Genomic DNA, 16,185 nt, shown 5'->3' with positions numbered 1-16,185 from the left:
AAAAGCATTGTCCGGAGACCAAGAACACGATTGTGAAGACGAAGCGGCAAGCGGGGAAAATGACGACAACCCACAGGCCCACACGGTACTCGAGGGACTCGCTGATATTACGAGAGAGATACGTGACTTAAAAAGGGAGATGAAAAAAGACCTCTCAGAATTCAAAGAAGAATTTAAAGAGGAGGTGAGGCGAGAGTTTGCCGGATTTAAGGATGAAACTAACCGAAAATTGGCACAAAATGTCGCAGAAATACAAGAGCAGAGGAAGGATATCACCGAGGCGCAGGAGCGGGTGGCGCAGTTGGAGGAGTGGAACATCGAGGCGAAGGAAGCCATCCTCACTTTATTGAAACAGCAAACAAAACTTCAAGAGAAGTTGACGGAAGTGGAGGGACACGGCAGACGCTGTAATTTGAGGATTTATAATGTGGCTGAACGGGACAACGAGTCTGTGAAAGAACTGGTGGAGGAGCTCCTCCGCCGGGAGCTCGCCTTACCGGCGGGGACCGAGCTCCATATCCAACGCGCGCACAGGAGTCTCGGAAAAAAGCCACCACCGGGCGCGTCACCGAGGTCCATCGTGGTCAATTTTCTCAAATATGAGACCAAAGAGAGCATTCTTACTAAAGCCTGGAAAGAGAAAATATTAATCGAGGGAAGGCAGATATTTTTTGATCACGACTACCCCACCGAGGTGTTGAAAAAACGTAAATCCTACTCCGAAATTAAAAAGACTCTGAAAGACAAAAAAATACGCTTCCAGACGCCTCTGAGTAGGATAAGGATTCACTGGTCGGACGGCCCCAGGATCTACAACAGCGCTGAAGACGCAGCGCGGGAGATGCGGAAAAGAGGGCTGGAAGCGGGTGAGCAGCGCGGCAGCGAACCCTCGCTGGAGGAGCGGATCCAGAGAGCTTCACCATGGCAACGCGTCGGAGAAAGGCAGGCGACAAAACAAGGACCCGGCGCACCCGAGGACGCCGGTCAGGACGCGGCGGAGAGAGCGAGAGAAAAGCTGCAAGGATTTAGAAGATGATGAGGGGATGATGAAGATGGATAGAGAGAGGGAGGGGGTTTCCAGGTAACCCAGACGAGTTAAATGCCTCCTGTTTTTTTTTTTTTTTTTTTAAGTTAAAGAACACACGCTGGCTGGGTAAGTAAATTAAGCCAAACAGTGTACAGATAACAGTAACCCATCCACCTTTGTGTTGTTGTTGTTTTTTTTTCTGTTCTGATGGGCAAACTGGAGGCTTTTTTTATTTTTATTACAATAGAAAGGGTACCATTAAGGAAGACTTGAAATGGGGATTTTTAAGACCACCCTCCCTCCTCAAATAAATGAAACTTCTCTAATGTTTAAGTTTACACGGGAATCGACGAAGGGAGCTGTCAAGTTAGTGACTGTTGGACTTATCTGGTAGTATGGGAAGGCCTATTGTAGGTCCATCCCTAACCACTAGGGGGGGGCTTCTGTTCAGGAAAAGTTACCCCCCACTCCCACCAACAGGGAGACAGGACCCATGGGGAATGAGGTCCTTTTTTGCGGGGGAGTTCAGTTTTTATGTTCGTTCATACTTTGTTCATGAAAAAAGGTTGGTTGACAACAATACAGTGGGGGGATTAGGCACTATTTCAAGGGAAACAAACGATGCAACATAATGATGTAATGGTGGTGTCACTGAACGTTAACGGCTTGAACAATATCAAAAAAAGAAATAAAATTTTATCTAAATTTAGGAGAGAGAAAATGCAGGTTATTTTCCTCCAAGAAACTCACCTATCGCAGGAGGAACATGTAAAGTTTAAAAAATTGGGTTACAGGAATTCTTTCTCCAGTTCCTTTGGGCATAGTCACAAAAGGGGTGTGATGATACTGATCTCCAACATGGTAAACTTTGAACTGATTAAAGAAATCAGTGACAAGAAGGGAAGATATATTATGATAAAAGGGAAATTAGAGAATCAACTGGTGACACTGTTCAATGTGTATGCTCCTCCAGAAAGTGGGAAAGTATTTTATGAAAAAGTTTTTGATCTTATAAATTTAGAAACAGAGGGGACATTAGTGTGTGGTGGGGATTTCAATGTGGTATTGAATTATGGGTTGGACACTACGAGTATGAAGAGAAACAAACAACAAATTAATAAGTACATGAGTACAATTATGTCGGAAATGGATATACTGGATGTTTGGAGAGAACTTCATCCACTTGATCGGGATTATACCCATTATTCAGCTCCACACGCTATGTACTCCAGAATTGATTATTTTTTAATGGGTAAAGGAGATATACACAAAGTGAGGGAATGTAAAATAGGAGTGGCTGATGTGTCAGATCACAGTGCAGTTTATCTGAAAATTCATATGGAAGACAGGAGGAAAAATACAATATGGAGACTCAACGAAGGCATACTCAATAATAAAAGACTAGTCAAAGAAATAAGAGGAGAAATAATTACATACCGAGAGGAAAACGACAATGGGGAAGTTGACCCAACAATCTTATGGGATGCCCTGAAGGCAGTGATTAGAGGGAGGCTGATTTCTTACACAGCATTTTTAAAGAAGGTTAAACTGGGGACATATCAGAAACAAATTGAAAAACTAAAAGAACTGGAACAGCAACATAAACGGTCAAAAGACTCAGACATACTGAATCAGATTAAAAATGTGAGGAAAAAAATAGATGATATATTGTTGGAAGAGGTGGAAAGGAAAGCAAGGTTTATAAAACAAACCTACTATGAGGGAGGATCTAAAGCCACAAAAGTTATGGCTAGACGCGTTAGGAAACAACAAGCAATAACTAATATACATAAAATAAGAGATCCTGCGACCAACAAAACTCTATGTGAACCAGAAGAAATAGAAAAGGTGTTTGAGAAATATTATTGTAACTTATATTCACAACCCACTTCTATAGATGAAGAACACCTGACAGAGATGCTAGACAACTTGGATTTGCCAGCGATTGGCGCAAACCAGAATGCAATATTGACTTCAGAGATTACAATAGAAGAGATTGAAAAGGCAATTAGCCGGGCAAAATCTGGGAAGTCTCCAGGAGCTGATGGAATGGGAGCTTCCTTTTACAAAACATTCAAGGAAGAGTTAATCCCACTACTCCGGGACTCATTTAATTATAGTCTCAGATCAGGCAGGATTCCCCCCTCATGGAAGGAAACCATTATTTCCATTATTCCAAAGGAAGGCAAAGACAAAGAATATTGCTGTAACTACAGACCCATATCGCTTCTAAATGTAGATTATAAACTTTACACCTCAATTATAGCCAAAAGATTAGAGACATTTATGCAGGATTTGGTTGATGAAGACCAGACTGGTTTTGTTAAAGAAAGGCAAACACAAGATAACATAAGAAGAAGTTTACATGTTATAGAATACATACAGAGCAAGGGGGAAAGTGCAGTTTTGGTAAGCGTGGATGCGGAGAAGGCTTTTGATAGTGTAAGTTGGGTATTTTTATATAATGTATTAGGAAAATTTGGATTTAATGAGGAATCTGTGAATTGTATTAAGTCGTTATACCAGGAACCTATGGCAAGGATCAGAATAAATGGCAGTTTGACGAAAAGTTTCACTTTGGAAAGGGGAACAAGACAGGGGTGCAGCCTCTCTCCAAGTCTATTTGCATTATTTATCGAACCATTAGCCCAAATGATTAGACAAGAGGAAGAAATCAAAGGGGTGAAAATAGGGAGGGAGGAACATAAGATAGGATTATTTGCAGATGACATATTGATTTTTTTAAAGCAACCTAACGAAAGTTTCCCAAAACTAATTAGGCTATTGGAGAATTACGGAAAATATTCAGGTTATAAAATTAATGTTACAAAGACACAGATCTTGTCAATAAACTATTCCCCTGCCCAAGAGATAAAGGATACATATAAACTCGATTGGAATGCCAAATCGATCAAATACTTGGGAGTAAGTGTTACAAAAGGAATAGACAAGCTTTATGAGGCAAATTACACTAAAATAAATCAAGATATTCGGAGAGACTTGGAGAGATGGTCTGCTATTTTTCTAGACTTCAGCTCGAGGATAGAAATAATTAAGATAAATGTTCTACCAAGACTCTTATACTTATTTCAATCTCTTCCAGTAAAGATCCCACCAAAGCAGTTTACTGAATGGGACAGGTGGATATCAAGGTTTATATGGGGAGGAAAGAAACCTAGGACCAGGTACAAAACTCTGCAGCTCCCTAAAGATAAGGGAGGAATGGCCCTGCCGAACCTTCAGGAGTATTTCTATGCCGCACAAATCAGACCTTTGATATACTGGTGTAACAATGAGTATTTTTCAAGATGGAAAAGTATTGAAATAGAACAGGCAGGCGTTGAAGTACGAAACTTGATAGCATATAAAGGCCTATTGGGAAAAATAGGTAACCAATTGAATGTAATAACTAAAAATACAATTGAAATATGGAATACCGTTGTTGAAAGGTACAAACTGGAGAAAGAGATAAAGAAATTGAGTTGGTTCGCATTTGATGATAGGTTTATACCTGGGACCAATGATAAAGGGTTCAAACAATGGGCAAGTAGAGGGATCACAGCAATATGTACAATGGTTGAACGGGGTAAGCTGCGGAGTTTTGAGAAGTTGAAGGATAGATTTGGACTAGACGAACATGAACGATATCGCTACCTGCAAATAAAGGATTATTATGAGAAAGAGATAAAAACTGACACTGAAAGTGAGGTTGTTGAGGTATTTCAGAGAGCTTACGAAGGTAAAAAATGCAGAGTAATCTCAGTCCTTTACAAAAGTTTGATGTCATGTAGAAAGTATTCTTCCTTTTATATCAAAGAAAAATGGGAAAAGGAATTGGAAGAACAAATAACAGAGGAAGAGTGGTTTAATATCTGTAAAACACAGTGCACGTCCACTAGCTCCAGGATCTGGAGAGAGTTTAACTGGAAGAATATGGTCAGATATTTTATTACCCCAAAGATTAGGAAAGGGGTGGTGTCTACTCAGCAGCCGTGCTGGAGAGCTTGTGGCCACATGGATGCTGATCATACACATATATTCTGGTCCTGTCAAAAGTTGAAGGGATACTGGGACAAAATATGGAGGGGTTTACAAAAGATAATAGGATATGAGATACCAAAATCATGTAAGTTACTTTACTTGGGGAACTTAACACAAGATACGATACAGAAAGAGGATGAGTACCTTGTTAAAGTATTGCTGTCAGCTAGTAAAAAAACAATTACTAGAATGTGGTACAAAGTAGACCCTCCGACTGAGGAGCAGTGGATGTGCACTGTGGAAGAGATTTTTTTAATGGAGAAAATTACACATAAACTGAGACTACAAGAGGCACAATTCGAGGATAAATGTGAAAAATGGACTGATTACAGAAGACGAGAAGAGGACACCACCATTGTTACTGAACAACAAGGACACTGATATAAAGATGAGTGCTTAACTATGCATGTTTGATTTACCCTGACACTGTAATTGTTGAAAGAAAATTTGAATAAAAAATAAGTTACAAAAAAAAAAAACACTGTAAAATACGAAGGAACGTTTGCCAACGTATAGATTGCTTACTTTTTTAATACACAACTTTTGTTTGTTTTTGGTTAAAGAGGTAAATTGCACTCTCTCACATTCTTTAAATGAGAACGTCTATGACAGTCAACAAACAAGCGTACTAAAGGCAAACTACATATTTGAAGACACAGCGGAAAGATTTATTTTTGTTGGAATTTTCATTCCTTTCTCCCCTATTCTGTTTAATTCCCTCCCCTTTCCTCTCAAATTCGTCTCAAAGCAAATTAATTTTCTGTTCAAAATAAACGTTCGAGTCCCTGCCTAGCACAACATCTTCAGTACAACGGCAATGTTATTCTCTGTGGAAATTTTAGCACATGAAGAACTCCGAGAGGTGCTGTCACATATAAGATTTCTCTGCTTTGCTACCTTTGACCCTTAATCTAAATACACACTCTAACCCCCCGACCACCTTCCTTTGTCTCCTTACGGTGATTTCTGTAGCAGATTAATTTTCGGTTAAAACACCACATCAGCAGAAATAATTGAGGGAGCCGCTCTCGCTCACAGGGTGGGTGCATGTGGGCTGAGTTTCCACAGTTCTCCAAGGCTTTTTTAGGCTTGAGTTCTGGCTGCAGGCCTTTAGGTCAGAATGAGGTTTAAGGTACAGTAAGAGGCAGTATGGAATATAAGTGCAAATATACCGCAGGAAGATGGAGAGGGTGTTAACAGACAAGGATGAAGATGATATGTCAACCTTACAGTCTCCATTAAGAATGCCTGAGAAGACACGGTTCAATAAGACAGTAATAACAAATTCAAGGGAAAAAAAAAGAGATTGAAAGCTTATGTACAGTATTATCTTAGTATGTGTAATCATCCTTCTCTTTCTGTTATCGATCATCTATTTCATCAAAGAGCTTGAGTGATTGACAGCTTCACATAAAACAGAAATTTAGGTTAGTGTGTAACCTTTGACTCCCCTGCAGGTTAGAAGGGAACATTTACAGTACCACTGAGAAGGTGACTGTGTGTGCGCTCATACAGTGAAACACATCCACCACCTCATTAATCAACTGTTGACCTGACAGCTTGAGTGACAAGTCTTCCTCCTCCTCCTTCACATGCACACACACACACACACACACACTTGACATTGAGAGGTAGAGGCTCTTTGATCTGGCGCGCATTTCCTGAAACTGACAACTGCTCGATGGCTGGCATGCACATTTGAGCACACACTTATACACATATGGGCACATGCTCTGTGCTTCTCTCTCATCCTATTTTAGTCCAAAGGAGATAGGAGGCACACTCACAATTAATTGGCGATGCACTTATAATGCTTTTCTCACCAAAAAAAAAAAACATGCAGAAAAGGTAAAAAAAAAACAACAACCAGAAACCAGAAATTGGAACATATGAAAAAAGAGAAGAAATTTGATAAGCGGTTAGTCTCTCGCTCAGACACCAGACTGTATTCTTTTTGAAAATGGCAGAGTTCATCATTTATTAAACAAGAACTCATTAGTATGCATATGATTTCAAATACACTCTGTCTCTCTCCTCCCTCTCCCTGTCACGCTTTACGTCTGCCTGCTAGATTGTCTGTATCAATTATCTGCACACAGTTTTCATTATGACATTTTATTTTTACTCAAGGCACCACTGGCTGGACGGGGACAGACAAAGCGATGGAGAAGGAAAATTAGGAAGTTCAAGTATTTAATAAAAATGCACAAAACAATTAAAGGACTAAATTGTGTATTGGAATTTAGGTTATATTCGTTTGAAGTAACGGCCTAAATTCAAAACCGCTGCAGTATGTGTTATTGACCCCCCTTTTCCCCCTCCCCTTCAGAAAGCTCTTTTACTTGCATATCTGACCAGTCAGCCATTTACTAAACAGCAAAAGAAAGTGAAGATATTTACACTCAAACGAACAGAATATACAGAAAACAGCAGTGGTTTTAGTTTCCCGTAAACCTAAATTACAAGTGTGTGTCCATCTGTCTCCTTTCACTTGCCCATGTACTTCTCTGGCTTCAGTTTCCCATCTACAGCCTGTCCTACAGCTCCATCTAGTGGTGAACATACTGCATGATAGCATATCTTTCAAGAAACATTGTTTACTGTAAATACTGTATGTTTCTTCAGGTGTTTGTGTATGTGAAAACTAAAGTATTTCAATAAACTTACGTTATATCTATTCCGTAAAGCTAATTTTTATGTTAATTGTAGCTCTTATACTCCATCATTTTGTCCTTTCCAGAGGGAATTACGATTAACCCAAGTTTCAGGGGAAGTAAATGACAGCCTGAAGAAAACTCAACATTTAATAACATTGCACGTTAACGTTTTGAGTGTTATTCAGACCAAAACTTCGCACCTTCTTCTGCAGCACGTTAACTTTGCGCTCCTTGACGTCCATCATATCTTTGAGATCTGTGATCTCTCCTTGCTGAGTGCTCTTCTCCTCCGTCAGCTCTGATATATGCTGACTCTTTTTAGAGAGAAGCGTCTCCTTTTCTTCTTGACGGAGGCGCAGGGCATCCACCTGAGCACACACACATGCACATAAAAAGTCAATGGGAATAAATATTTATGGACTAAATATCAATGAAAGCAACCAGCGCTGGGGTTTCACCTCCGTCTGTAGTATAGCGGCTCTCTGTTCCTTGGCGGTGAGGGACTCCTTGAGTACGTCCACGTGTTGTTTACTGTCAGAAAACTGGTTGTTCAGAGTGTCCAGTTTGGTCCTGAGCGCAAGCATCTCGCTGTCTTTACGACTCAGGTCCTGCTTTGCCTGATCCATCTGAGTCGCACACAAAGTAGAAAGATTAGAAAAGCATGATAGAGTGTGGGTTAAAGGAGATTAAACAGCTTCTTGTCTGGTATTAAAATCAAGCTTTATAAAGTGAGCTCTAACTCAAGGGAACATGCTAAGGGTTTTAGCTATTAGGCTTTTACTTAAAACTCAAACGCAGGGCGCCAACTTCAACATTTCAACTGTTCTTGGATCAACTGACTTTATTGCTTTGAAAAACTACAAAGCCACTTTTGACCACTTTGTTGCTAAAATCTCAGTCAAATCGCAACCTTGTACCAATTCCCCACTCAGGGAGTGTGTGCAAAAACCACCTGTTTTAAAATAACATCTCTTTCTTTTTTCCTTTCTTTTTTTTTTCCAAACCTCATTACCAGCCCTAAATCGGCCCTATTAACTCCTCTGGAATGGAAATGCGTGCATGATAACAAATACGATAAAGATGATGAGACAAAGCATAAAATATCTTAGTGCAATTTAATAAAGATCAAAGCAAACGCAAGAATCCCTGCATACCCTTAAATTAAGATTCTTCTTCCCTGAATTGTGCCCTAACAAGCAGATCCAGCTGCTGTTTTTCACTAAGATTTGTCATCAATGGCTCTTCAAAGAGCGTTAGCAGATTTTCCTATGTCAACCACATAAAGTTTAAAAATACGTTTTCAGGGATCAGGGTGACACTGGTGTAACTTGCAGTACACATTGTGGCTGCAAGTTATACCAGCTGCCGAGTCACTCAGAGTATGAAAAAATATATTTTAGAGGTGATGAAGACTTTGTGTTTTCTCTCCTGAGAAGCAAACAGTTAGGTGCACATGGAAATCATGACTTCCTCTCCAGAAGTCATGTAAGCCTCCCATTTCTTCTAAAATGTCTGGGTCTATTCTTTTGCTTTAGCCTAATTGACCCAAAAAAAAGGAAGGGCCAGTATGTAGTATGTATAGACAACCACAGGCTAAAAAGATAGATTTAATTTGAGTGAATATACTCCTTTAAAGATGCAGGCTGACCCTATAGCCTGTGTTTGAAGCAACATGGTAATAAGGAAAGAAGGGGTGCCGCAGCATTTAATTAGCTGGTATTGCACACTGGAATTTTGAATTAATATTACTTGAGGATACTGAATCACCTAAAAAGAATAGACTCAAACCATGAAGAAGAAGGCAATCAATATAAAAACTTAAGGAAACGCAACAGTGAGCTAGTTTAAGCCCATGTTTGGCAGAAACCCATGCAAGAGAAGCAGGTTAGAGATACATGAACCACAGCTCAGCACAGCTGGATTCTCTAAATCAATTATGCAGTTGACTCACTCAGAATGAAGAAACAACTATAACTGCAAAGTCCACAGATCTAACAAACAGCACCGTTAGAATATGATCCTCTTTCTAGTTCATATGAATGTAACAAGTGCAATGAACACAATTGTCTTTAAATAATTACTGTCATCTTTGCCATTTCTTTAGATCTGGTTTTGGTTGGTACAGTTATGGGATGTTAATAAGGTGTTTAAAATAAATCTGAAAACAGTCTATTATCAAGTGACTTCATGGAATATAAACTGATCATTTTTAAATATATCAAAAAATATGTCAAGCATGGACACAGGCATCCATTTTGCTCTGAAACTCTGTGATTAAATAGTTTCTGGCTGTTGTATAGAATGTGGATATTTGAGTGTTATAGTTGTACTGTATATTGGTATCTGAACAGACAACCAGACTGCAGGAATAATACTGGAGACAAACTACTCAAGCAGCGTCAGCCCTTCAGAAAGAAAGATGGAAAGGCAGAGAGAAAAAGCGAACAGACACTGAGGTGCGTCTCTTACTGCAGACACCTCCTGCTGAAGCTCATCGGCTCGATGCCTTAGCTCCTCCTTCTCTGACTGGCTGTGAGTTAGCTCTTCCTTCAGCTGCTCAACCTGGCAGGAGAGGAGGGCGTCATACGTGCATCTTATAAGGCTAGCGTGGCCTCACGTCTCCGTGACCTGTTCTCCTTCCTCATGCCTTAGCTTCTCCCACCAGTGAGGTGAGATGGAGGGTCCAGTCGAATAGTCTTTTTCTTTTTCATTTTTGTTTCTAAGTCTCAACTAGGATATGAGTGCTGCATAAATCATCAACATGCTGATTAAAGAAGCTTCAGTGCTCCGTTTATAATCACACTTAGCTAAAAAAAAAATCTTTTATGAAAGAAAACCCTGCAGCCACTTTAGTCAAATTCATGCCTGATTATTTTCATCAAGTCGTACTAGATGTGATCCCTAAATATGGAGGCAGGACAGCGAGACCGTATTGTTCTGTTTTTTTATTGTTTGAATGAACAACATTGAAAACTTCAAATCCTGGCTGTGGTCTTTGACTATTCAACCGGACCCAAAAATGCAATGAAGGGACACGAGATCTTTTCATGATGTACAGCATGTTAGCTGTCAAAAATGCAAAAGCACATTGATAAATAAGAGAGCAACAAATGACAAAAAATGCAAACAATAAAATGTTGATTATAACTAAAATAACAAGACAAATGTGATTGTGAAATTAAAACATTCTGATGATAGTTATATAATTTATGAAATATCGTGGAACACGTGTTTTAATCCCTCATTTTCTTTTACTGAAAAATGAACGAGTACATCAATTTCTTCTTTCTACTGCAGGTATTTTACCTTCAGTTTTATACGTAACCTCCAGTTGCAAATTGTTTACACGGGTTATCATTTATTGTATCAGTCAGTCTGCTCCTGAACGTTGGTATTTCTGTGTACTTGTGTATGCATTGATTACCTTGTTCTTCATGAACTTGGAGTGGGATCTGTAGACCTCCATCTGTTTGATCTCCTCCTCCCTCTCTTCGCAGCTCAGAGCTCCGTTGGACTTCAGCATCATCACCTCCTCCTCCAGGTCTCTCATGCCACGCTCCATCGAGCTGATCTTTGCATCCTGCAGGGAAAACACATCCATATGCTAAGAGATCAGAGCAGGTTTGATTTACTCTGGACCACAGATACTGTCAATAGTAATAAAAAGGGATAATGCCTAGTGGAAATGCACGGAGAATAAAAGTTCACAAGGTATAAACTGACTTTAGAATTAAAATTTGTAAACGCAAAGCCCTTCTTGTTTTTTTATTTTTCATATCTACAACACAGAATGACTTAACCTTGAATATACAGTATTATATGCAATCCAGTGTAAGTGTGACCAATAAAATAAAGTGATTCAACTGTCATGAACCTTCGTAGCCCTCAGTGCTTCACCTGCTTTCTTCTACCGGGCAACATTTAGGAGGGAGATGGATCGAGTGTGCATTATTCATTAGCTTTTCTTGAGGCTGACTTTAACACAACAATCAATGCATTTTGCTATCCAGCTGCTGATAACTCCTAAATCTGTGAAAACAGAGAGGAGTGCAGCAGTGCCCTTGTTGCAAAGCAAACGTGCTGCAGATTTTCTCTTCATCACTTCATAGGAAGAATGTCCACTGATTTCAAAACACTGCATGAAGTGGTAATGGCAATTACTGTAGCAGCGTAGCATGGGTCCAGGCTTCAGAGCAATACTTATAAAAGCAATTAAAGGATTTCCGTATGAAGCAAAGGTGCACAATCTATTGACAGTCAGCAGCCAAAACTCCCTTCACTTCAAGTTCATGCAGAAGACTTCAGGCAAGGTAACATCAGGTCAGCTGGGACAGTTTAACTTAATTTCTTATAAAATATTTTTTTATGTTAGACTGTTCAAATTAACTGAGTCTTTGAAAGTTTTACAGGAAAATTACAGGAACCAATACTGACGGGATTATTATTATTCAGTCAATCAAAATGATGGACAGGGGGGAAGCTTGTAACAGACTTCCCTTGGAAACGTCTCACTCTCAAAAATCCAGAATGTGACTTCCTCTCAGAATACTTTGAATGTTGTTTTGTTAAAAACCTTTGCAGCAGCCTGATATTCTGGGCTCTTGGGTAAAGTTCTCACTGAGGATCACTCTATATTCATGTGCCTCATCCATCTGTCCAGCCTGACTAGTATCCAAGTTCCTGTTGCGGAAAATCTCCACACAGAATAATAATAATAATGCACTCCATATATATATATATATATATATATATATATATGTATGTATATATATATATATATATATATATATATATATATATATATATATATATATGTATGTATATATATATATATATATATATATATATATATACACACACATATATACTGTAACTTTATATTGAACAGCTTGCACGACCACGCTTACCTTCATTTCTATGACTGTCTGCAGGGCCTTGGTCTTTGTTGACTCTGGAGCTGCTTCATATCTCCTGTGCAGCTCCTGAGAAACACACACACCAGGATGGTCAGAGGAAGGATGGAGTGGAGGAGGAGATGGTTGTAGACCAGGAGAGTAAACAGCTGATGGAAAGAGATGACAGGAGGGCTGGATGGAGGGTGTAGGCCTTGGACGGGGCGCAGGGAAGAGTGGCGATTGCTGGATGGATTGATGGTGGGATAGATGGACCAAAGAGGCAACAACGAAGGAGGGAAGGTGGGGAGGGCAAGATGAAGGGGGGGTGACTGGATGGATTGAGTGGCGCCTGGGGGGAGGAGAAGGAGCAGGCAAGAAGGGCGAGGAAGGAAATGGGGGATGGTGTGATGGGGAGAGATGAGAAGGCAAGAAAGGTGGAGAAACATGGAAAGAAGGTGGGATAGGGATGGAAGGAGAAACGGGAAAAGAGGGAGAGGCAGGGAGGTGATGTCTTCCTTGAGCAGCAACGCTGGCTTTTAGCCTCCTTGGGTCAATCCGGATATCTGACATCATCTGAACTGCGAGGAATGAGGCCAAGTAAGCTGACGAGATTTAGATGTGAGGGCACGAACAAATCTGACAGGCTGCAATGACGCTAATTCAGTGAATTAGTTCAGAAGCTTAAATGGAAAATAAAAGGATTTAGAAGTCCAAATTAAACCAAACAATTCAATATTTTAAAAAAATGAAAAAAAGGATGAAATCCAGTCTTTCAAGCTTCAGAATGTTGAAAATGAAACTCGCGAGCATGCCAGCTGATGTCCCCACCAGAAGCAGGCAGAAGCTTTTCATAAAATAATATCATTGGTAGTTCCACGCTGGTTTCCCAGCCAGTATCTGATTATCTGAAAGTGTTCCTGAAATTGACCACGCAAAATTTAACAAAATCCCATCCATCCTGTGGTTAGTACTAGATCCCAACTCTCTTATCAAATGAAGTGCTAGCACACAGGGGAATGAAGAAGGGGGAGTGTAGCGGGAGATGTAAGGCCACAAAAAGAAAAGGAAAGGACAGAGAGGAGGAGTGAAAGAGAGGGAGGGAATTAAAGCAGAAGGGAGGACAGCAGTGTATGCTTCACTGCTTCTCTTTGCACACTAGACGCTAACAAAGACGGCTAATGCAAAAGCCAGGAAGCATAAAAACCCGAACACGTGAAGGGGACATTGGGTGCCATCGTATGAGCCACTGGCAGAAGTGCCCAGACAATCACATACTTCCTGAAAACGTATTCATTTCTGTCTTTGCAATAATGGATACTATTATTGACAAAATTGGAAATTATACATGTATCTTTATATCTTTATATCTAAATCTAATAGACATAAAGGATGCACCAATGTTAACGTTTACTCACTGTTAATTATTGCACAGTCACTGTCATTAAATTCAGTAGTCTTAGGTACGTCTTAACAGATGTTGCACTTGCTTGGTTGTATGCAATATTTGGTTTGACATGTGTCCAAGCAAATATTACAGTAGCAAGCAACTTTTATTTACTCTTTAGGCAGGCAGGACAGTATTGAAACATTATTAATTGAGCTGTTAAAATTCAGTTTTTTCATCCATCCATCAATTTCCATTTTTGCAAATTCAGATCACGGGGGCAGCAACCTAAGTAGAGCTCTTCCGGGCCACCCGGAGGATAGCGAGGCATTCCCATGCCAGCTGAATCCATCCACTTTTTCCACCACCAGTTTATTATTTGTCAGCCTACTTACCAGCTAAGTGGCTCCCAACCGGGAGCCACAGTCCCTCACTGAGGGAGGTCATAGTGAGTGCTTTTGTGTTCAAAATTTGATTTCTTTTACACATAAAATAATTAATTCCTAATTTTAAGTGAATTTAGTGTACTTGAGTTCAGCCTTCAGCGTCTTCATGTGCCTTCTGTTAAGGGCCCAGCAGCTCCAGCTCCACCAGGGACAGTTTTAAGAATCAAAAACACGGATGTAGGAAGTCACAAGGACCAGAATAGTAATTAGTGAACTTATCAAAGTCTCAGTGTAATGTTTCAACTATGAAGCAAAAGTTGGCAATGCAAGTTTTGAATTTTAGCTCCACTGGGATCTTTCCCATCATGTACTGTACAATTTCTGTTATCAAAAGGAGCTTAAAAAACAGGATACTTAACTAGCACACTGATGCAATGTGATGAAATATGAGTCAGGGAATGAGTAGTGAGTAGTGATTATTTGTCAACTGTAATTGCTAAAAATGTTTTAAAAACATTTAAAAAAATGTTTGTGTGCAGCAAATATCTAAAATATAATTTCCTTATTGTTGCAGTTTAACGTTTCCCTTTTCCCCCTTCATTTTCAGATACAACATTATCAGATAAAAAAAAGAACACTGCATGAATTTTCATGAATTTGTATAAGGAATGTATTTAGTATAAATGTATCAGAACAAATCCTTGCCATTTGGTGCACTGAATGAAGAGCTAAATGCTGCGCCTTGTTGACTCATTATTCATAAACAGCATTTAACCACTAGGGGGTGCTGTTGTATTAACAAACAACACAAAAAAAGTAAAATTAAAACGGCTGAAAAAAGATACTGAAAGAGAGAGAACAGTGGGCAGGAGGAAAAGAAAGTAAGGTTGCATGAAATGTGCATTCCTGCTCATCTCTGCATGTGTAAATGATTCTGTGTTGACTGAAAGTGAAGGTTTGAGCCAAGACTGGAAGCTGCCAGGGGCCTTGCATGGATATGACACACTTTGATTTTAGTGCATTCACATCTGGTTACACATAAAGACACACCCCTGCACACATGGGAATGCTTTGAAGCACATTATTTCTTCTTTCGCAATCACAGTCTCACACACAAACATACACAAGTTAGACAGGTCAGACACACCTCTCTGAGTTGAAGCATCTCCTTGTCTTTTTGCTCCAGCAGGCCTTCCAGTTGGTGGATGGTCATCTCAGCATCTGCCAGTCGCCTCGTTCTTTCATGGTCCTCTTCGGTTGCCCGTGACGACAGGCCTTTACTCTGGAGCATTTCTAGTAACTTCTTTATTGACTCATCTCTGTTGGACAAGTAAAAACAAAAACAAAACAGGTTATGCAGTAGTTTACAGGTTGCCAGACGGGGGAAGTTTATGGGAAATGTATATTTCATACATTTACCTGGCAGTGAGTGTGTGTTTCTGTGTGTCTATCCTCAGCTCCATTTCTTCGACTGTCTTTCTCAGGAGGAAGAGCTCCTTGACCTGCCGCTCGTACTCGCTGTGGAGACGCAGGAAGTTCTCCTCTGTCATGTCTTGAGGAGAAATGGGCTGGTTTCCAAGGCGACCGGCCTCCGAGTAATCGGATTGGAAGAGCTGGTTGAGATCGCGCTGGATCCTGAGCTCATCTTGTAAAGCCTGGATGGTGCATTGAAGATGCTGGCGAGAGAGACAGAGAGCAGTGGTTAACAACTGTAAGCATGTGGACGTGGGCATTTTACTGAAGAGATAAAGAGAATGAAATATGGTTTTTCATCTTTTATTGTGCAGTCACACCT

At 40.0% G+C, this 16,185-nt stretch overlaps 1 protein-coding gene across 7 annotated transcripts in view; it reads right to left on the bottom strand.

The window, feature by feature from the left end:
- Window positions 1-16,185, bottom strand: part of LOC133424478 (ELKS/Rab6-interacting/CAST family member 1-like) — a 156,910-nt gene that overhangs the window by 104,661 nt on the left and 36,064 nt on the right. For 4 of the 7 annotated variants that reach the window (XR_009770888.1, XR_009770889.1, XM_061715110.1 and 1 more), the window contains exons 5-11: window positions 15,810-16,066; window positions 15,538-15,709; window positions 12,633-12,707; window positions 11,150-11,305; window positions 10,195-10,287; window positions 8,184-8,351; window positions 7,926-8,093 (exon numbers count right to left, since the gene is read on the bottom strand). Coding sequence is in view for 4 of the 7 variants with exons in the window: in XM_061715110.1 (XP_061571094.1) it covers window positions 7,926-8,093; window positions 8,184-8,351; window positions 10,195-10,287; window positions 11,150-11,305; window positions 12,633-12,707; window positions 15,538-15,709; window positions 15,810-16,066 (1,089 nt within the window). In the remaining 3 variants the exon portion in view is untranslated. The remainder of the gene's footprint in view (window positions 1-7,925; window positions 8,094-8,183; window positions 8,352-10,194; window positions 10,288-11,149; window positions 11,306-12,632; window positions 12,708-15,537; window positions 15,710-15,809; window positions 16,067-16,185) is intronic. The other 3 variants (XR_009770890.1, XM_061715112.1, XM_061715114.1) reach the window with 1 other exon arrangement.

This window comes from Cololabis saira, chromosome 23 (assembly GCF_033807715.1).
Source record: "Cololabis saira isolate AMF1-May2022 chromosome 23, fColSai1.1, whole genome shotgun sequence".
NCBI classification, from domain to species: domain Eukaryota; kingdom Metazoa; phylum Chordata; class Actinopteri; order Beloniformes; family Belonidae; genus Cololabis; species Cololabis saira.
This window is presented reverse-complemented; position numbering and strand designations above follow the sequence as displayed.